General features: G+C 40.3%; 1 protein-coding gene across 2 annotated transcripts in view; it reads left to right on the plus strand.

Moving 5' to 3' along the window:
* Positions 1–22,377, plus strand: part of VEGFD (vascular endothelial growth factor D) — a 30,925-nt gene that overhangs the window by 6,021 nt on the left and 2,527 nt on the right. Inside the window, exons 2-6 of one of the 2 annotated variants that reach the window (XM_068180003.1) lie at positions 7,184–7,279; positions 11,940–12,150; positions 16,095–16,285; positions 18,669–18,817; positions 20,109–20,206. In XM_068180003.1, the coding sequence (XP_068036104.1) occupies positions 7,184–7,279; positions 11,940–12,150; positions 16,095–16,285; positions 18,669–18,817; positions 20,109–20,206 (745 nt within the window). The remainder of the gene's footprint in view (positions 1–7,183; positions 7,280–11,939; positions 12,151–16,094; positions 16,286–18,668; positions 18,818–20,108; positions 20,207–22,377) is intronic. The other variant, XM_068180005.1, reaches the window with a different exon arrangement.

Genomic DNA, 22,377 nt, shown 5'->3' on the forward strand with positions numbered 1-22,377 from the left:
TTAAACTTTGTCATCAGTTGTAGCTCATATCTGAAAGTTTGTGAAACCAAGGGGAGGCAAGAAGGCAGGTTCAGAGGGCAGTGGGCCATCTTTTTTTGATAATTAGTGGTCTGAAAGCAACCAAAAAAAGCCATCAGCTCAGGCTCAGCAAATGTTGCTTGTGTCTGTTTTCTGCAGCCTACTGGTGCTTTCTCCCCACAGGCATTTGTGTTGTTTATAACCAATGGTGTGGTGGTATCAATATAGGCTCCCACAGGAGGCAAGCAGAGAAAAGATCTGCCTGAAAACAGGAAAAAAACAGGTGCAAACTCTGGCTTGTGAGACCTCTGCCATGGTGTCTGCAGTTTTTGTTCTGATCAACACTACCGCTATTCCAGACAAGGTTTACTTGTGTCTTATCTCCTGGGGACACCACACTGGCATTTAGGAAAAATAAATAAGGTACAGTTGTTTTAGGTGATAACTCATTGATTCTTATTGCCACTAAAAAACCCTTGTACCATATTTTTTATAGTTATAACATAGTGGGATCTGTAATTCTTTTAGGTCTGTCAAGGCAAGTAAGTCCAGTTACAAAACTGGCTTTTACCCTTTCTTGGACTTGGCTTTGAGACCTTATTGCTGCGGGGGGGAAAATGACCTGAGCTATGCTGCTGCAGTGAAGTAAATCTGATATGGTAACTTTCCTACAGAAACACTTATTCCTGAGAAATTTCTTATTCCTCTCACTATGTGCCATTCCCTTATCTACTTCTCCACCTGCTTCCTACCTCCCCAGCATGCTTTGCAAATCATCTACATCTCTGTGGGATTTGAGGAATGCAAACAAAATGCTGAGTGCCCCCACTACAGCTGCACAGACCCACTTGGCCCATGGGAAGACCTAACATAATTTTTTTTAACATCCTGGCAAAAGAGTGATATATGGGCTTCTGTACCAATGAACAGCAGAACAACTGCACAGGCTATTTTAGCTTTCTTACATTAATAAAAATTCAGCTTCCTTTTTTTATGAAGGACAGCTGAGTATTTTTTTATATTTTTCACCCAAATGTGATTTAAGGTGTGCCACCACTCAGCTGGTGGTAGGACGTCATCTAGGGTTCTTCTGCTTCCAAAAAGCTGTGCTAAGCACAAGCAACGTGGGATTGCACTCGTGGGATTTGGCAATCCAGTGTGGGCACCACATGAATGGGTTCAGAAAGGGGTGACTGCCTTCCTCCTTCTCGGGATGCCGGCATGGCTTTGCCTGAGCCATGCTTTCACGGGAAGAAGGCTGTGTTGGGTTTGACAATTCACGGTCACCAACTCCAGTGTGGTCACTGTGTGAGTGCAGCTGGGGAGGGAATTCTATTTGAGTCACAATGAATTGCAAAAACGTTGCATCATGTTACTATATCATATGTCACTTTGCACACAGAGAATGTGCCACAAAGACAGGCAAAACTTTTCACTTTAATTAGCAGCATGACTCAGAAACCATGTTAGGATACTTTTCTGAATTGCTAGGGAAATATTACTCAAGAAAAACTACAATTCCAGGAAAATATGTGCGTGTGATTAGGGTAACATAAGTTCACTCAGTGTTGGCAATGGCTTTGCTTTGTTAGTGACATTTTGAAACCCAGCTGTCCAATTGGCTAGTCATACCTCCAAAACATTTATTAAAGAGTCTTGGGGAAGACCCAAAAAACAATGAAAGTGCTAACTGAAGGACCCTTCATCACATTAAAAAATATTTTCAAATATTAGAAGAATACATAGTCATCTGATTTCATGCAGGTCTCTGTTACTGAGCTATTCCAAACTCACTCTCCAAACCCCAGCGACTTCCAAAGAATGGACAAATATTAACAAACAGTGACTGCAGCCTGGACATGCTGTTTGTAAACACATTTAATATGCTATTTTTGATGTGTGCATCCTGTCATAGTGTTGGGCCAGCACCTAACCTGGTGCACCGTGAAGTGATAACGTTCTAGCTGAGCTCTGTCTTGAGCAGCTCATCTGCCTCGACACATTGCAGCAATAGAAGACCATATGAACAAGCTTATAAGCAGAAGCTCATAAAATGTACTGTAAGACTCCCAAAGTTGTCAGTAGAATTTAGGATATAGCAGTGAGTTACCACACTGAACATTTATGACAAATCACCTGTGTTTTTTCACTTACCAAATGAATGTTCTTTGCGTGATCATTGTAGGAGGGACCTAAAGGTAAACTCTCAATGTAGTTGACTAGGCCTGAACAGAAAGAAAATCCATACCTTAAGCAGACCAACTCTTTTCTTTCATATACCACTCCAGCTTTTCCATTACTACCAGCAAACTGATGCACAGTGGATGTTGTTACTTTCAAAATCACAACTGGAGGATGTTTCCTATGAGAGCAAAAACACCTGGCTGTGGGAAGAAGCATTTGTTTAAAGAGAGTTGTAGCTTATACTCAAAATGTTTTCTGGTTGAAAAAAGTGCCTCATTTTTGTGTAAAGACCTAACTGGCTAAAAGTATATAGTTGTGAGAGGTATTTTGATAAAATATTATCAGTCTCTGCTTTGGACATAAAAAATTATATGAAATATTCTGACCAAACCATGTCCAATTCTGATGTTTTCAGTTATTTGCTTTCAATATTTTGGTTTATTCAAGAGAGAATACAGCAACCAAAATATCTAATCTCCAAGGATTTTTATAATGTAAGCATGCTACTAAAGTGCAAGAAGTCTGATTTGTTTGCTGTAGCACCACAAAAGATCTATTCTAGTTCAAAAGGCCATTCAAAATATAAAACAGCTGTTCTCTTGAAGCCCCAGAGAAGTTAATATGATTTACTTGTGAAAACATATAATCTTCAGCTAAAGTAGAAGATGTTTTATTACCACCTTGACCACCAAGTTTAGAAAATGGGTAATTAGGAATCCTTCTTCAGTGGAAAAAAGAGGAGACTGGAGACCAAGAAGACAGACTCTCAAGGAGTGTCTGGAGGAAGCTTTTTACCACACTGAGCATGAGGTGGAGGAGTCTAGATCTTCCTGCTCCTCTGGTTTTGTGAATCAGTCAGATGATGTACTGGCACGGCTTTAGCAGAAGAAGCCCTCAATCATCACAAATGTATCAGTGAGAAATGTGACAGTCTCAGGTCAGTGTCCCCCTGTCAGCCCTCTGCCACCTCATACAACACTTGGCCAGACTATAAGTTTGACCATTTTTTGTTCCTTCCAAACCCACAAGTGACATATCTGTCAGTCCTTCTTTGTGTGCTCTGGCACAGTGTAGAGCTCTACACTGCTCTTCTTACAGGCCAGGGCTCTATGCAGTTTCTCTTCCAGCAGCCAGGGCACACAGGACTTCAGGATGGAGTGCTGGCATCACAGTCACCCTTTCCTGAGAGGATGCACAGCCAAGGCCAACAATTTCTAATTCTCAAGGCAGAGTGCAGAGAAGATTTGCACAGATTGTGGGTGAGGGAAGCAAAATTTTCCTGTGCCTGTTCTTCAGTCCTTGAGCTATTTCAGGGAAGAAATTCCATCCCTTTGTGTATTTTTTTTTTTTTTGCTATATACTTGGACAATATAGCTGTATGCTTTCAATACAACTCTCACTGGAGAAAAAACCCTTTTTAAAGTGACAGCTGGAAATTTGTCTCACAGGGCCCAAACTTGTCCCCACTAGAAACAGAATGCCCCTTCAGGTTATTAATGTAACTGTGATGATCAAATGAATGTTCAGTCTGGACAAGGCAGTGCACTGAGAGAGATTAAACATTTTTAGAAAAGATTTGAGTATTTGTTTGCAATATTTTGAAGGTGAAGTACTGCATGCTCCTGAAATTTCATCAATGCTTCTGAGATGACAAAAATTTTAATAGGCACTTAAAAATCCCATGACAATCCCATCATGTTTCAGAGAATAATTTTAGTAGGAAGTCAAAATATCTAATTCTTTTGTCTCTCTATGGTCATGTTCACTATAATTAAAAAGAGCTTATTTGTGCACTAATAATGTACAATGATGCTTCCAGAGGGAATATAGTCAGGGATGCAACTTCATATATTAGAAGTTCATAGCTGACAGAGAATAAAAAGTATTATTTTTCTGAAGCTGTTGAAAAGCAAACACTCTTTCTCTCCTCGGAAATGAAATACAAAGTGATGATAAAATTACTGTATGCTAATATGTGTCAGACATGTGGCAGAGTTAGATGCCTCATGATAGATATTTATGGGGTGCTGCAGTTGCTTGTTGATAGGGCAGTAAGTCACTCCTCCAAGCCTCACGTTTTCAAACTGCGGAAGATTCTCTCACTATTTTATTACCTGTTATGCAACATCCCAAGGATACAAGATGCTGTATTACAGACAATATTTGTTATGATAAAATTTGGCAATGGTTGAGCCCCTGCTACCTAAAAATCATGGCTCATCGCTCTGAACAATATCTTCTGTGTTTCCTTGGTACTCTTTTTGGATGAATGCCTTCTCTTTTCTCATATATTTTGCTTTGGCTATAGACACCAAGTTAGGTATCATCTCTTCATATCATGTTTTAACCTGATTCCAAACTGATAGGAGACACAATAATGCTAAAAATACTACAAATAATGATGAAAACCCTCAAAAGAGTTCTTCTTCAAAAACTCCACACAAGCTTGTTATTCTTACCAGGAAAATGCAGTTCTTTGTGTTGCCCTCATAATGGCAGGAGCTGCTTCATTTTCCTGCCGGGAGAGAACCAAACTTTTCCACGGGAGCTTCCTTGCAGTTCCTTGGCCACATCAGCTCACAATCTGTGTGCTGGGAGCCACAGCATGGCTGGGCAACTGCACCGTGGCTTTGAGGCAGGGAATGGAGTGCTTTTTTCTGCCAGTGCTGGCCTTCAGCCAGTCCCAAGTCCTTCTGACCCTGGTGCAGTTGCACTTCCTGGATGGCTATATTTGTGTACCTCATAAATTGCTTGTGCTTTAGATTAGGAGAGGTTATTTAATCTCATTTGGATACTCTCAGCTGAGTGGGATTCTGGTCTCCTCACTACAGCTAAGCTGGTGATCTGCGAATTCATCCTTCAGCATCAGTGGAGAGGAAGAGGCATTTTGGAGGCACAGTTAATTCAACAGGGCTTAGAATGGGATGAATGTTCACCCAGTGGCCCTATTTTCCTCCCTCTATGAGAGGAGTCTGAGATAAATAGTTCATATTCATTGAGGTGAATAGAATCATAGAACCAGGTTAAATTTTATTTTTGGTCATTGTGGGGTGGCAGGGAGCTGTAAGCACTTTATCTCCACAAGATGAGCCTGCAACTATAATCACTTTATACTGTGGTAAAATCACCTTGCGGAATGCACGTGGAAGAGAAAAGGAGGTTGTTTTCAGATGTAGCATACATACAAGCAAAATTCCTTGGTATTTTCTTGTGGTGATGAATTATCTGCCTAGTATTTAAGCTGGTTTGAATCTAGTTCTGAGATTAGCCTTCAGGCAGCACTGGAACAGGGGGAATTCACCTCCTGGTTGCATCAACTCTTTGTGTTCTACATAACTTATCTTGAACTGAATGCAGTTGGAGCAGCTGCGTAAAGCACAGAATGCTGGCATAAAGGTTCAAAATGTCCTCACATGCTGCCAGTACTCTTTGTGCTCAGGTGCCCTCATTTAGAGACAAAACTTCCACCCCACTGATTGGTTAATTTTGAAAGCTTTACTCTGACCTTATGTAAAGCCCGTTTGGCCAAGTTTGTGATACAATGGCATTAAGAGAATCATCACTGTGCTATGCAGCTACAATCTGCTTTTGCTGGCAAGATAAATCTGTTACCTCCTTTCTATTGCTTAGCTGCTGAGAGGATGGATCACAAAATAGTGCAAGGTTATCAAGAGGTCCCTTATCATTTGTCCTGGCCCCAGACACAGTGGTAATGCTGAAAATTTCCATTGGTATTTATGCAGCACTTGCCATGACAGTGTCTGTGACCCTAACTCAGAAAAACATTCCTTATTAGAAGAATTCTTACACATGTTTAGCTTTAAGCAGAGGTTTATGTCCAACTGTGGAGAAAGACTGTGAGGCTGAGGCTTAAGGAAAATAATCATGTGTAAAGCTTTCAGGATGTATTCCTGGGTCTGTGAGCATGCTTGAGTGCAGAGTGAAATGCAAGCAGATTGAGCAAAATATAGATTTTTATCCATTTTTATTTTTGCCTTCTCATGTACACAAAGTATTATTCATCTGCATCAATGCAGATCATTCATGCATCTGTTTTCTTAAATACAACCTCATATGTTTTTATGCTATAGGTCCTCAAATAAATTTAGGACCTTAGCAGGCCTTTTTTTTACTGTTGTACTCCACATCTTTCCTCTGTTGTTCAAAATACCTCCAGGAGGTCTTGAAACACATCATTAATGCTGCTAAAAGAGCAGCAGATGCCAAGGAAAAAAAAAAAGGAGTTCTGCAAAGGTGGGTTCTGCTGGCTTTCTTAGACATAATTTTGATTTATTTTTCCTAAGCAGGAAATCTAGGAGCTTGTCAAGGGTGAAGAGATGCAAACTGCAGAGCTGCAGCCCCTGATAGGATATGGTCAATACTCAAGAAAGAGCACAGTTTGAACAGTGCAGGCTGTCTGTGGGATTGTGCATCTCTATGATGTGATGCATAAGCTAAACATTGGACTAGCATAAATCAGTGGGGAAATGAACTCAGTGGCTGATTTTAGTCAGAGTCCAAGGTGGGAAAGGCCACTGAATGTATCACTGCTTTTTCTCTTGTTCCTTTCCAATGCTGACTACTTTTAGGGTTTTTCTGGCATCTGAGATTACTAGGAAGAAGATAGCCCATTATGGTTTCTTTTGGAAGGACAAGAGTTGTAATTATCCAAAAATCACAATGCTAACTCGCGTTATCATTTCCTGATGATTGTTCATAGCCAAAATAGAGGAAAACAGATATTCCTCTTTGAATTGAAGAATCATTTTGGAACATATGAGATGTCAGTGTTTTGAAAAACATGTGACTTCAGTTAATTATGAATCTGGTTTTTATCTTGGGGTATGGGATCCGTTTTTAGATAAGGTCCTTAGAAAAATTACATTAATAGCAGCAGAAACTGAGGAGATAAGAATGAACTACTTAAACCTGCTACTTTGATATGTGTTATATATAAATTCTACTCAAACATTTCTTACAGGGAATAGCATTATGTCTTTGGTGGACTGTGGGATGTACATTGATGGGTACTGAAAATTTAGGACATTTGGAGCTTTCCAGTGATATGGCTCCACAGGTAATTTTTTAATTTTGGGAGCATGGAAATTACATTGCCATGGTCCTTTCCCAAAGACCCCTTGTCTAATTTGTTTTCCTCTTAACTCTTAATGCATATTCTAAGGTTTCTGGGGCCGGAGTTCATGATTTTGCTCCCTATGCGTGCCATACCAAGTGCAGTGAAGTTCTGCTCCACATCTTGGTTGCAACCATTACAACCAACAACTTCCACAATGGTGACAGCTCACCTCAGATGACTACTAAAATCTGTGTCAATGTGAAGGAAAGTTGGATGAGGGCATGAAATGGAAAAAAATAGATGTTCTTCTGGACTAGGAGGCTGAGCAGCTCAGCCTGAGATAGGTTTCACTAGACTCCCACCTAGCAGAATATAGGGAAAGCAGTGAAAATAAACAACATAAGAGCACAGTGGGATCCAAGCAGTTTAGGATGTTGAGAGCAGATCAGAGAATGGGAAGGGAACCTGGAAGGAAGGAATGTAGTCATTAGGGAAAGACTGAAAAAGGGAGATAGGGATATCTGAAAAGTGAGAAACAGCATGTGCAGATGGCTACAGTCAGGGGAAGTAGTCAGTGGTTCTGTTCTTCTTTTGCTTTTTGTGAGGAGCTGGATCTCCCAGAAATGTCAGTGTGACATCTATGTATCTTTGCTCTGCTCTGTGGCTGGTGAAGAGCTCCCCTCCTGTTCAAATGCTAGTTTTAAGAGCTTTCCACTTGCTATCAAGGTGAGAATGCATAAAGTCCTAAATCAAATGACAGGAAAGTTTGGGACTATTGAATCTAACACCCTCCTCCAGTTTCACATTTTGAAAGATTTATTCACATTTCTGTCCAAAGCTGCATTCTTCTAAGTAGGTCTTTTCAGTCAGCCAGAGTATGTCTATATCTAAACAGAGCTTGAATTTAAACAGCAGTATATGAAAGAAGTCTCTAGACCTGCATTGTGCCCTATGGCACTTCATCCATGGTATTATCTGAGATTGCAAGAGGTTCTGCGTTCTTATTTGGTGCTGTCCTTTTCAAAATAGTATGACCAGAAATGAATGCTTTGGAAAGATTTCATGACAATGATCTATATTTGGTGCAGCTGTGCTGTAGGAAGAGGGTGGCCAGCAGAAGCAGTTCAGACTGTAGGGCTTTGTCCTGTTGATGGAGCTGACTCACCTTCTACACTTTTCATTTTTTAAGCTTTTGCTTTTGAATGCTTTTAAGTTGTGGGCAGCCACCTCTGAGGCCAAAGTGAGGATGAGGATGTCCTTCTGGTGGCTTAACTGTCTGCTGTGTGCTCTAGGAAGCATTTAGAACAAGGTTCTAGATCAGAACACTGTATTAGTCTCAAATATACCAAAAGAAACACAAAAGGGGCTTTTCACTGTTCCTGTTTTGACACTTAGCAAGATTGGAACAAAATTCAGTGCTTCTCTTCAGATGTTTTATACCCCAGATAGCTGTGTTATGTTTGACCAAAGATCTACCATGCTGATACCTCTTGTGATCTGGTGAGCCTGGCCCTCTTGGTCACTCAGAAAAAAAGACTTTCAGTGTGATTTTGAATGAATCGTGCTCTAAAAGTGTCTATATTTCTCTGTCTTTGCTACGGAAGGAGCTCAGGGCAACCAGCTCACCAAAAAAAAAAAAAAAAAAAAAAAAAAAAAGATGTCCCCACTGTAAAATCCTATAACTACTTGAGATTCAGACCTCCCTTGGATTCCAGCAGTGTCTTCAGCTCACCATCTTGCCTAGTGTCAGCAATGCTCAGAGGCAAAACCATACTTTATCTCAGTGCTGTTGTTACAGAAAAGGGCACCAGGAAATTCTGTACTGGATAGGGAATCCTGTGAAGAAGTTAAAAAGTCAGCTGTGAAATGTGTTGCCTCTGGGAAGAAGTCAAATATAAGAAGCAGGAATACAATTATCCTTGTGTTATCATGGTAGGCAACAGGCAACCCCATCGAGCTGCAGAGCTTGGATAGGTGTTAGGACACATGATGAGAGAAGGGGCAACAGATTCACTTCAGGGTTGAATAGCTTGGGCAATGTTGAGCAGAGTTGGATCTGACAGAGAAGTGCTAACTCTGTGTGAGTTTTGGATGATCATGGTTAGGTTAGTTAGGATACATTTATGACAATTCTACAATGAGCACTGCTCCTTTCATTTCCTTTGACTATACACTCCAATTTCCAAAATATGAAAAGCAAGAGAAGAAAAAACCTGAATACATAGGCAGGTTTTGTTAGTACCCCTATTATGCATCAATATCAGAGTTTTGGGGTTTTTTAAATTGGTGGAATTCAAATCCTATTGGAGATGCATTTTTGGTATAGAAATGACCTCAACTAATGACCCTTCTACACAATAGTACTTGTGATGGCATATTTTGTTAATTTCAGTGTATTGTGTTCACATTATGGAATTTGTATGTCTCTTAAAATTAAAAAGTCCTTAAAACAGTAAAAAATCTTACTTTAGTTTAAATCAGTGATCTTTGCTTACCATGAGAAGTCATTACTACTTTTTCTGTACTCTTTCATCTTAGGTTTAAACATTATTTTGCTCATATAATAATCAGGGCTTGATTTAGTAGTGAACACAGTGATGGCATTTGGTTGATGGTTGGACTTGATGATCTTAGAGGTCTTTTCCAACCTTAACAGTTCTATGATTCTATGATTAAGAAAACCTCTTGATATAGGAGTAAAAGAAATTGAGAAGCTAGTAATCCCAAACTGCTGACTCTTACAAGAAGTGCAGGGATACATCTTCCAAGTTCCAGAATGCTATCATCTCATTTTACAGGTTCTCTGTAAATTAAGTCTAGTTTAGAAGTCTTGGATGCTGATTCAGCTAGAACATTCTTTTGTACCACAAAGAGAAAGGGAAAAAGTTAATGCTTAATAGAGTTCAGTTTTGATGTCTTTGGTCCCATTACCATGCCAGTTCTGGTCCTACACTCAACATGTTTTGCAAGACCAAGGAGACAGTTTGTGAATGGGAATGAACATAAGCTGCGGTTATTAGAACAAATAAGTCTTGACACACTGACCTCAAGCTGAATTTCAGCTTTCCTGGATCAGCAAAATTCTGGGTATCTTGTTTGTAAAACTGTCTAGAAAATCAGTTACTGGTGCTAAGTATTCACATTCCTTCTGAGCTATTTGTCCATAAGTATTGAGATGGGGTTTCTAGTTTTTACCACATGTGAAATGCATGAGAAATCATTCACCTATGAAGCAGCCATCTCTATAATGAAATATGGCAACTTGCTAGAGCACAATATAATGTCTGAAGGCATAAAAGGAGAGCAAACAACTTTTTTCTGAGTTAACTACTTAAGGAATTTTAGGTCAATGGAAGGTAATTACTCAAAAATTAACTTGGCCCATGTGTACAGGCTAACATCTGTATTGTTGCCAAGTAAATGCCACAGATGTCTTTATAAAAAGTAACAGATGCACTCAGTGCTTTGGATTTCAGATCTCACCTAAAAATTTTCCTGTTATAGGTGGTCCTTTCTCTCACACCTTTCCCAGCCCTACACAGAGCACTCGCTTGCTACTGGTTCAGACTGCTGTCTGCTACACAGCTCATTGACAGCCTCTTGTACTACAGCTTTGCTTGAAAGAGCTGGAATTTTATTTATGACAGCTGGCACTGCAGCCTTTTGTTTGCAAGTCAAAAAATACAGCTCACTGTACAGCCAGAGAGTACAACTGAGAGACACCAGCCCCACTGTAACACAGACATTTACAAAGATAACCTCTTACTTGTGCTGGAGACAATGTTTTAAGCAAATCAGTGGAAATAAATACTCAGTGCCTTGATAAAGGCACAAACACAGATGTCAGAAAGCAGCAGCCAAAGAAAGCAGTATTGTTATGGGATGCTGTGCAATATTACGTGTTAAACAGCTATTTTTAAAGTGAATATTAACTTCAAAGTGATGGTAGAGGTCTTTATAGGGAACTTTCTCCAATGGAAGCAGAGTGGTCATGAGCATCACACAGGTGGAAGATGCAATGACTGTGCTAATGCTGCTGCACAGCCACAGCTCTGAGGCTGGACATGGGCAGGACCCAGGTGCAGTCACAAAGGGAGATGGCAGATGCATCCTGCACTTTGCAGCATGTTGAATGAAGTGCATGCAGGCTATATGGATGGGCCCCTGTGTTTAGTGCAGCTTCCAGCTGTATCACCTGCCCTGCAGCGCTGTCTCTTGGCTCGAACCAGAGTTTTGGCACCCGAGGTGGCTGGTGGCTGGGCTCACCAGCTGAACTGATTCAAGTTGCCTGTAGGGTGACCTGGGATTCACTCTGGCACAACTTGCCAGCTCAAGCACAGCAGTGATGTGACCAGTGTCTACCAGGCTCCCTGGAGACCAGGGACACAATAAAGTCTGCAATTGTCAAGTAGTTCTGAGGGCTGTGAAGAAGAGGGTGAAGAAGTGGGCATCTCCCCTTCCCAAGCTATGTGGGCACAAATCCTGCAGATAAGTCTGGTGCTGGGCACTCTCAGAGCCTGGGACAGCTCTGTGTGCTGCTGTTTTCCCAGGCACACTCATGTCCTCAGTAATGTGCTGCCCTTTGGTACAAGTGCTCCATGTGCTGCACTGGGGACAGGCTGCAAAGCACTGCCTTTCTGACTTCCCCCTTTCCTTCCAGAGGACATCTCTGTCAGCATTGGAGCGGTCAGAACAGCAGATCAGGAGAGCATCCAGCCTGGAGGAGCTGCTTCACATCACTCACTCTGAGGACTGGAAGCTGTGGAAATGCAGGCTAAAACTCAAGAGCCTGGCCAACTTAGACTCCCGCTCTGCTTCACATCGCTCTACCAGATTTGCTGCTGCTTTCTATGACATCGACACACTGAAAGGTAGGTGCAGGTTTGTGGCCAAGTCTGATCTCAGCTTCAAGGCCCCTCCCTGATTCTTGTGCAGTAAACTGTGAAGTAAGGGGTTTCCTAGAATATACCCATCCTGGAAACAACAGGGCATTTCTGGAAAATTGCTTTGTATGAAAAGGTGTCAGGCAACAACCTGAGTACACCTCCCTCTTTTGTGGCAAATCAGGCTTATTTTCTCTGCATACTCTCCAAAGGGAAGATGTACTGTTCAGGGATTTGTCAGTGCACAAAAGCAAGAGAAGTCAGTGTACAAAAACCAGGTCAGAATGACTGGATGAGAGGCTGGAGAGCAGCATTGTGCTACATCTCAGAACTTGCTTGCAGGCAGAAATGAATAAACTTTACTGCAGGCATAGAAATCCCTTTTTATTAGGTGCTCTCTGATACAAGGCACTGCACCAGCAGCAGTGTATGTGTGGGAATTGAGAGAAAAAGGGTATTGCCCTAACCTTCCTCTGTTTGAGGAAGTTTCTCCAGAGAAAAGAAGACCTCGAGGCAACCAACCAGCAACTAAAAGTGGAGAATCACAACCTACTCCTTCCATCTGGAGCAAGTATGAATATTGTTCCTTGTAGCTGTTATGCTCAAGAGGCATTACATATTCATGGATGTAAAACAAAGGATCAGTTACAATATTTTGGTCCAGCAAATGGACATCCTACAGCAAAGCTAAACTGTAGGCTAATGAAGGACAGGCTGAGATAATCTTTGTTGTCTTTATCCTGCTGTGATATTATCATATCACTTTCCTTTTGGGAAATCAGATATTACTGATCCTGTTCCAATACCACTTTTACAACAACCCCAGCCTTATTCACACACTATTACTCAGCTAAATTATGTCTGAACAAAGGCCTTAAATTGCTTCTCTGAGCCACAACACAGAAATGTGTATACAAGTTCCTGTCTGAAGAGGATTTTCATATCATAGGCATGGCTTTACGCTTTTCACAGAAATTTTGTACAGAAAAGAAGTTAAAACAAATACACACATGAAGAACAATTAAGAAAGCTTTTAATAGTGATAAACATTTTTCTTATATAGCCTTGCAATTCTACTCAAAAACATTAAAAATCCATAGAGTTATTAGGAGTACCCAGAGTCAAGTGGTGTAATCCTCTACTCACTGTTGCTCATTTAGTGAACACCAACATTTCTGCAAAACTGAAACATACCTTTTGTCAAAACAGCATGACAAAAGGGGATGTTATTAAATGTTACTGAGGCAGAGAACATTGAAATGGGCATTTTTCAATGGCAGAATAATGTAACTCAATATTTATAACATAAATAATGTTAAGATAATAAGGTCACTATGACATTTAGTGTGCTGTGAATTATTTGAGATGGTCACAAGGCAGGAGCACCTCTCCTATGAAGTCAGACTAAGAGAGTTGGGACTCTTCAGCCTGGAGAAGAGAAGGCTCCATGGAGATCTAATTGCAGCCCTCCAGTACCTAAGAGGGAGCTGCAAGAGAGCTGGAGAAGGACTTTTCCCAAGGGCATGTAGTGAAGCTAAAAGAGGGCAAGTTTAGACTAGATATTAGGAAGGCACTGGAACAGGTTGCCCAGAGAAACTGTGGATGACACATCCCTGGAAGTGTTCAGGGCCTGGCTGGATTGAATACTAAGCATCTTAGTCTAGAGGAAGGTGTTCCTGCCCACAGCAGAGGAGTTGGAATTAGATGATCTCTAAGGTCCCTTCCCAGCTAAACTGTTGTGTGGTTCTATTTTACTGTGGTCATATTGATGAAGTTTTCTGCTTGGAACAGCTATTAGGTTGCTTCCTACTTTCCCTTTGATAGTCTAAATTTAAACACAGAGATGTCAGCTTTCTCATTAAAAGTCAGGATGCTGAAATTCAAGTTTAAAAAAGCCCATTGGGGCTGGCCATTCTTCCATTCAAAGTGGAATTATCTGAGGACAGAAAGTACTTTTGTTCTAATATATTAATATGTCCATGGTACTAAAGCTCCTTTAAAAAAAAGACAAGCCCATAATCATGTATTTCTTTCCTACACCCTTTCCAGTCATTAAACAGTGACCTTTCTGCTAAGGCCATCTGTTTTGCTTTAATAAAATGTTTTGATGAGAAGGCTGGGTCAAGACTTATTTTTTTCACTAGAGTAACTTCCACAGCACTCCAAACTCCATCAGGGAAAATTCAGGACTTTGTTCCTCCTTTCTAAAGCTTTAACAATGAATTCACTGAAAGTTTGTGTCACTTCATCTAACAACAGTGACTGAGCTGCTGGAGACTGTATCACAGACAAATGTCTCAGAAACTGCTCTGTGCTTGGTGTCAGAAATGACCAGGGTGACAACAGGGCTTCTGAACAAGATGTGACACTCAGTTGCTTGGCAGCCACCTCCTGTAACAGCCCTTCTGCTAAAGAAGTGGTTAATAAAGTGAGGATGTGCGTAGCTGGAAAGGTCATTGCTGCTTATGCTCATTGAAGTGACATCTGAAGTGATTACTTGCACATGCACTATTGAGTTTGGCAAACACTTTACTTTCTATTTTAATGTTAGGATGAGATTGGTGTTTTGATAGAACTAACAATACTCTAGAAAATTATATTAATTGTAATCATTATTATTCTCTGAACTTATCCCTCTTCTTCACAATTCAGACATCAAATTCTTATTTCTTGTACTCTCTTCATGACTGAAAAATGGAGCAAATCAACCATGTTGAAGGACTTTGCAGGAGTAAACAAGATTATTTAAATATACAAAGTCAGTTGAAAAAAAAGGTAAAAATAACAAAAGGAAAGTCAGGAATGAGAAAAATAGATCTTCACCTGAAGGTGAGGTATAGCATGTAGGTTAAAAGTATTCCAAGATTTCTTTTTTCTCAGAACTTCACTGTAAATGTAGGTACTGCTTTTGCAATAGTAGGGAGCTGGGCTGCGCTGAAAGATAGAGCATTTTTTAATAGTATAAAAGTTGCTTTTCATCTTTCACAAGCCTGATGTAAGGGGTAAAGAAGAAAAATGTTTTTCATCATTTTAAGAAGAACTTAAAGCATAAGCATTGATGACTCATGAGAAAATCCATAACTTGAATCAAGTAAGCAAAAGGCAAAAAAAGGAAAGCCACCTCTTGAGAAAACTCCATACTGTATTATGTTTATTAGGCAAATGTAACTTTTTTCTCTGTCTGGTTCAGGCAGTTAATGCATTATTCCTTCTCACAGTCAGAATTTGACAAATCATTCAAGCCTAGTCTACTAGTCTACAACAATTCAGAATTTGAAAGATACCATGCTGTTTTGAATAGACGACTCGCTTGAATTCATATTCCAGTTATTCAGCCTTGAACCCCCTGGTGGTACTGAGGTGTGAGACTGTTTGTCTTGGATTTCACTGGGCATTTTGGAAACTGTGCTCTATGGCTGACATCCACCAGGAGTACTCAAACCCTCTGACCAGAATCTGGTAATCATTAATGTGCTTCTGCACTGAGGCCCAGGCCCTGCTGGGTCCATGGCGGGGTACACTCAGAGAGAGGATAAAGTGACAGTAAGGAAGGCTACCCTGGAGCAAAGGGGAACAGGGTGTGGGGCAGCTTGGTCAGATAGACACTGTGGAGCTGGGGACTCTCAGCTTAGGAAAATCAATGCAGCTCTACCTGATCTGCTGGAATTAACAGAGATTTTGGTAATTTGCATTGAAAGCTAAAGGCAGATAAATGCAACAACTCTCTGCCAGTGCAGCTGGCGTAAGTTACTGGGATATTTTTGCACTCAGACTCCCTCTGGTCCTTAGATTGATCCAAATAAGTGCAAATTGATCCAAGTAAATGCAAATGGCCTGCCAGCACTTCATTTTTATTTATATAATGCTTCTGCTTCACTAATCAAGAGGTTTAACTTTGTCATGATTGTTCATAAAAATGCTGTTTTCTCCAGTCATAGATGAAGAATGGCAAAAGACTCAGTGTGTGCCGAGGGAAACCTGTGTGGAAGTTGCCAAAGAGTTGGGTACAACAACCAACAAATTTTTCAAGCCTCCCTGTGTGAACGTGTTCAGATGTGGAGGCTGCTGCAACGAGGAGAGTCTCAGCTGCATGAATACAAGTACAACTTACGTGTCAAAAACGGTAAATGAGGCTATTCATCTGTTTTCTTTTTACCCTGGCTCACCAAAAAGGGAGGGGAAGGAGGATGTTTGGTTTCTGAGATCCTGTTATGAAAGATCTGTCTCCACTATCATAACAAACAGAAGAATTAATTTTTTATCCATGTGGAGTGAATGCAGGAGTGTGCAATAGCATTTTACTTTCATGTTGCATTATTAAAAATTGTTTATATATGTGTAGAGATGGAAAATTAGGTCCTGAGAAAGTGACTGCAGGCTTATGATGATCAGAAGTTAGATCCTTCTTTAATATATTGTTACTTGGGGACCCCTTGAAAGCACTGTCTCCTAGGAATCCTCTATATCCAAGCTTTAACCCCAGGAAATTTTGTTGTGTTGGGCTGTTGCATTTCAGCATTATCATCCGTGCCAAGAGGGCTGGCTAATAATTTTGGTGTGTAATTTTGTAAGCCAAAAAAAGAGACATATTCATCAGGAGAGACCAGATGCTCTTAATTAGCATGCCTCAGGATCTCAGTGTTTCAAATCACACACCTCTAAGGGAAAGAAAGGCATAAACCAGTAGTCAATTACTAAATAGGTGCAACAGGCAATACCCAAGTTTTAATGACCAGTCCCAAAAACTGAGCATAGAGTAGCCAGACAGCTTTTTTCTGTAGCCTCCCACTAGAGGCTATGTACAGAGATATCTTGCTCCAGTGGGTGACTGAGCAGAGCTCCAGGTTTAGCATTTTCAATCCACTCTGTGGATGAAATCATCCATTGTTCCTCAGCAGTCTGGTCTAGTGGGTGGCACCCCTGCCCATGGGAGGGGGTAAGGGGTTGGAACTGATCTTTAAGGTCCCTTCCAACCAGCCTTTCTATGATTCTATGATTCATACCCACAGATGAAGCACAGGACACTGGTCGTCTTTGATAAACCTTCATCTTGTGCATTTCTATTTCACTTGGCATAATAAATGAAATTCTACTTATAAAAAGCCTTTTCTTTAAATCATAATAAAGATCAAGGGCAACTGTTTCAAAAAGAAAATTGAAGCCCTTATGGGGAACAGGTCCAATTCACTTCTGTATTTATTTTGTGTTTGTTGGAATGTAATTCCACTGTGTCTGGTTGTAGTGGAATATAGCTGGAGTAAAATAAATCAGGGCCTGTCCTTCTTGCGTCAATGATCATTAGTTGCTTTCATTCCACACCAGAAGGAGAAAGCTGTTATGAGCTGTTGGCCACACACAAAAGACATCTGATCAGCTCAGGGAGCTAGGTCAGGCTAAGAAGTATTTATTTATTTATGTGTTTTTTGAGCAGCAGTTCATAAGTTTGTTGAAAACTGCAATTTTGCAGAGTGTAACATTCCTTTAGCATCCTTCAAAATAAGCATTCCCTCAAAAGTCCCCAGCTAAGTTCCATTTCTGGATACACCACCATTAGTTCAGATTTATTCATCTAATGGAATTATTTCCATATTCCCATATTACCATATTAGTGAAAGGATTTTTTCCCTTGGTATAAAATATCGACTGGAGGATATTGATGCCACCTGAAGTTAGACACTGCAACATCTAAGTTTTAATGCCTAAGCAGTCTGCTTAGGAATACTCAGTCCCTGCAGGTGGATGCAGCTTTAAGCCAAGACATGCTGGCACACCAAGACATGCCCAATGCTTTGGTTTCCATGGGAAGGAAGCTGGTTTGAGAGGCAGAGGGAGTGTGGATCCCTACACATAGCTGCCCAAGGAACCAGAGCCTCCTCAGGCCTACTCAGAAATCACTCAACAATCTGGATGCACTGAAAGCAGACTGCTTTTCTCCTCAAGCTCCTGCTGTAGTCAACAGAGAGACATTTCCAGGATAATTCCCTGCAGAAACCCAGCTGAAGCAGAATGAACTTTCCTCTATTTACTCCTGTTTCTTCCTTCTCTGAGGAGGCTGTGGGGGTTAAGTCAGGTCCCTACAGATGCATACAGTGTTTACACCCAAGGACAGTTAAGTAGCTGTCTCTGTAAGTAGTAGAGATTCAACTGATGGTACAACCAAAAACAAAGTTCTCAACACCTACCTCTTTCTCATTTGTCCCTAGCATCCAAAAGAGGTTTTCGTGTTTGCTTGCAAATAATTTTGAGTAGTCTTGGGTGTTTACTAGCTGTAATACAACACTAGGATGCCCATTCTGGCAAGTTCCTACCTTGATGGGCATTGCTTACTCTTCAAAACCTCCAGTGCACTTCTGCTCATTTATATTTATGGTAACTATCTCTAGATAAGAGCAAGGGTGGGAAAAATGGTGGAAAGGAATACAAGATTTTTCTTTAAAATTGTCATTATTAATAACTATTAACTGTAGAATGGAAACTGAAAAATCAATGTTATTTGTGCCATCTAGCTCTTTGAGATCTCGGTTCCCTTGACAAGTGTTCCTGAGCCTGTGCCCATCAAAATTGCCAATCACACAGCCTGTAAGTGTACATCAAACACCCAGCGCCACCAGTACACCATCATACGAAGATCTGTCCAGTACCCAGAAGAAGATGGGTAAGTTCCCTCATTTGCAAACTTCTACACATGTTGAAATTGTTTTGTCCTGATTTGCATGTTATAATGGTCCATTCTCTTTCTGCTATCCCAACAGTTTTTCTCAATAACTTGTTATCACTCAGGGTTAGAAAGTTCACCCAAACCATGTGAATTTTGAGTGAATGGTCATCAGAATCCAACAAACTGTAGGCTAGTTTAGCAGCATCTGGAGTCACTAAGATGTTTAAGTTCTTTAGCAGGGACTCAAAGTGCTCATATTGGCACTATGCTCCACTGGAGCTATTTGAGAATGCGTGCATAGATGTTTTCAGCCTGACACAGCAACTGTGCTTGTTCATTATTTAGCCAGGGCACACTGAGTTCTGTGCTCAAGCTAAAGCCCTTTGTCATACTTTATGGCACCTTGGGTCAGAATCAATGTGAATCTTGGCTTTTCACTTTTTGATCCAGTCTTGGTTTGCATCTGTCTAGCTCATGGACGGGAGAAAAGTCACCTCACATCTCACTCCAAAATGTGGCATAAAATACTAGTACTCCTGGTGAGAAAAGGCTACATAAATTAAACAAAGGCTCTAGAAACTGAAATAGCTTGAATGACTCACTGGAAGTCAGCTGGAAAATCTCTGTCAAGCCCTGCATTCGGCTTATCCCCATCACTGCCCTTCAGTTGGACATTGGGGTGGTGAGAGGTGTCATTTCAGCAAAGCCACTCCAGCCCTCCCTCAGCCTGCTGGCCACTCTGAATCCTCTTTCTTGACAAATATAGAAGAACCTCAGTCTTTTTTCAGTTTGTGAGTTTCCTTCCCAGAGCAAAGGGCCTGAAAGTCAATCTGTTCTTCTGACACTGAAATAGTCCCCTGTGCATCCATGAGCATGGGCAAATTAAACTGGAACTGAACCTTCTGGCAGCAAGGCAAAATTCAGTAAAGTTGCACAACATGAATACTGCAGGACAAAGACCACCCTGACTGGGGTAAAGCGAAGAAAAATTGGAGCTTTTTATAGGGAAAAGTGGACCTGCAAAACTGCAGCTTTTTCCTAGGGCTGTAATCTGAAATAGGTGCTAAACTTCCTTCCTGTGTCACTGGGAGCCAGAGAGCTCCCCTCTATCATCAGAACCAGCCAGACCCTGTTCCTTCTGTTTGAAGCAGTAATGCACACAGGTGCCAGGCCTTCATGTGGGACAGGGTGGCAGACCCAGCACACCAGCAGCTCATTTTGCCAAATGGCTACTCCAATGCCCCTAATTTTATTTTTTAATTCCTATCTCAATTTCTTTTTCTTCTAGATGCCCCTTTACCAACAAATTTTGCCATAATGGATGGATCTGGGATAGTGACAAATGTGAATGTGTTATAGACACACAGCACTCCAACAGACGAGAAGGTAAAGATGGAGTGACAAAGAAACACTTTTGCATAATATCTCCAAGCTCTTTGTCTCTCATTCTGGTCTTCTCACTTTTTTTTTTACATTGAGAGAGTTAAAGTTTTTATTCCACATCCCTAGATAGACTTGGATTATGGTTTGGAAACTCACCTGAAAATAAACACACATACATTCTTCCCCCATCTCATGTTTTTTTCTTGGATGTTTAGTCTCTCTGTATCAGCAATCTGAGTAGGACATAGGAAAGTATTTATAAGATTTTGTGAAATAGGCACCCTGTACAAATTTTTATTTCATGTGTGCCTTAAATTGTATGATGGGCATTAGGCAAACTTCTTAACTGCACAAAAAATACCCTAGAATACATTGCATGGGGCAGGTACTATTTTTTTTTTTAATTTTATTTTTAGTTCTTAAGAAAATAATTAATAAGCAATAAGATACATAAAACCAGTCCTGCACTTAGTTGTAGTCAGTGCAAAAAATTACATAACCTTTCAAAACATTTGAGTACTTTTAATGATAATCTTAAGTTATTTAGGAATCTTTCAAACTCATATATCATACATACTCAGGAACATGTATGTATACTTCTTCAGGTCTGTGGAAGGAAATGGAAAAGGATAAAAATTGTAGGAGAATAGTAACTGCCTTTCTTCCTCAGCTTCTCCTGTAAAATTTTAATTTCTCAAAGACAATTGCAGGAAATATTCTGGGAGGTGATTGTGCAAGTCTAAACATACTTACTAGCAATAAATATTCAGAGAAATAAAATTTTCTCCAAGTCCTGTGTAAGGTTTTTAAAATTTTTTTTTCTCAGGAAATTGTATTGGTCAAAATAACATGATCATAGCACTAGAGGAAACAGAGAAGGAAACCTTGCCTTTGTGCTTTAAGCTACATTCAGCAAGAGAAAGAATATACCATTCAAGGCAACAATACATCAATCTGGCAAGCAATTCCTAGACTAGCATACTAAAATAAAGCTAAAGAACCTCATAAACTGGTCTACTGATTGCAATATCCTAATGTTAATAAACAGGAAATAATTTGCATAGTGGTTTCACTCTGACCATCAGGTTAGGCAGTCAAACACAAATTAGACTTTTCAGTCCAGAAAAGCTTAGTACTCTATTTTAGACTGAGTCTGAAGGACTGAGACTAGCCAGAGCCCTCCTATCTCAGAGTCTTTTGAAAAGTCAGCTTGGAGCATTAAAATCTGTGGCTTGTGTAATTATGGCCTTTGTTGACATAGACTCAATACTTCCTCAGAAGAAATATCATTCTCTGAAGTACATTGTGTTTGGCAAGAGGCTGGGACAAAATAACTTAAAATCTGTCTTTGATGTTGAAACAAAATGAGATCGAAACACTCAACACCATTTCAAACATGCCAAATTTTATCACCCTAAGGAAAGGGTTTGTCTTCCAAGAATTTTGGGCAGACTTCTTCCTTACTTTCAATAGGCCTTAGGTTTTATTCTGTTGAGGTACTGGTTTTTCATCATTGAGTAAATAATAATGAAAGTTTCTTTCAAGTAAGGTGCAAGCCTTTTCTGCCCACTGAGATCAGGGATCAGATGGCAGAGGTGCAGTTACATTTCACATTCCATAGGTTATATCCAAGAGCTAATTGTAAAGCCACAGGAAATTACCTTCCCAATGACACCTTATATGCCACGACCTTTAACCAGGGTTGTGCTTCTTGCATTTTAATAAAGCTTTCACAAAATGTGTTCCCTTTTTGCTAGGATTAGCTTCATATTGTACTCCAGATGTGCATTTTCAGGGAAGATACTAGACAGTGAGTTCCCTTGGCTGTTTGGGCTTTTTTTCTGAAACAAAGTATTTTCTTTCATCTTTGACAAATATGAATGTGCTCCTTGTTGAACTGCTAGGCCAGCTTGCCTCTAGTAGACATAGTATTACTGCTTAAAAATTTCTGCAGTGACTATGTAGTGAAGTACACATGTGGTGGGTGTGGTACTTGGCATGGACGTGCCTTTTTGTCATGGGTACAGACTAAATCCTTTTTGAGATTATCTTTTTAAAATTTGTTGTCCAGTAAATATTTGTGCATTCCAAAACATAAAAGTAGGCTCTTGCAATATACATCCCTCTTTTTTTTTTGTGCTAAGTTCAGCCCACAAAAAACAGCAGTATTAGAA

This window comes from Anomalospiza imberbis, chromosome 2 (assembly GCF_031753505.1).
Source record: "Anomalospiza imberbis isolate Cuckoo-Finch-1a 21T00152 chromosome 2, ASM3175350v1, whole genome shotgun sequence".
Taxonomy (NCBI): domain Eukaryota; kingdom Metazoa; phylum Chordata; class Aves; order Passeriformes; family Viduidae; genus Anomalospiza; species Anomalospiza imberbis.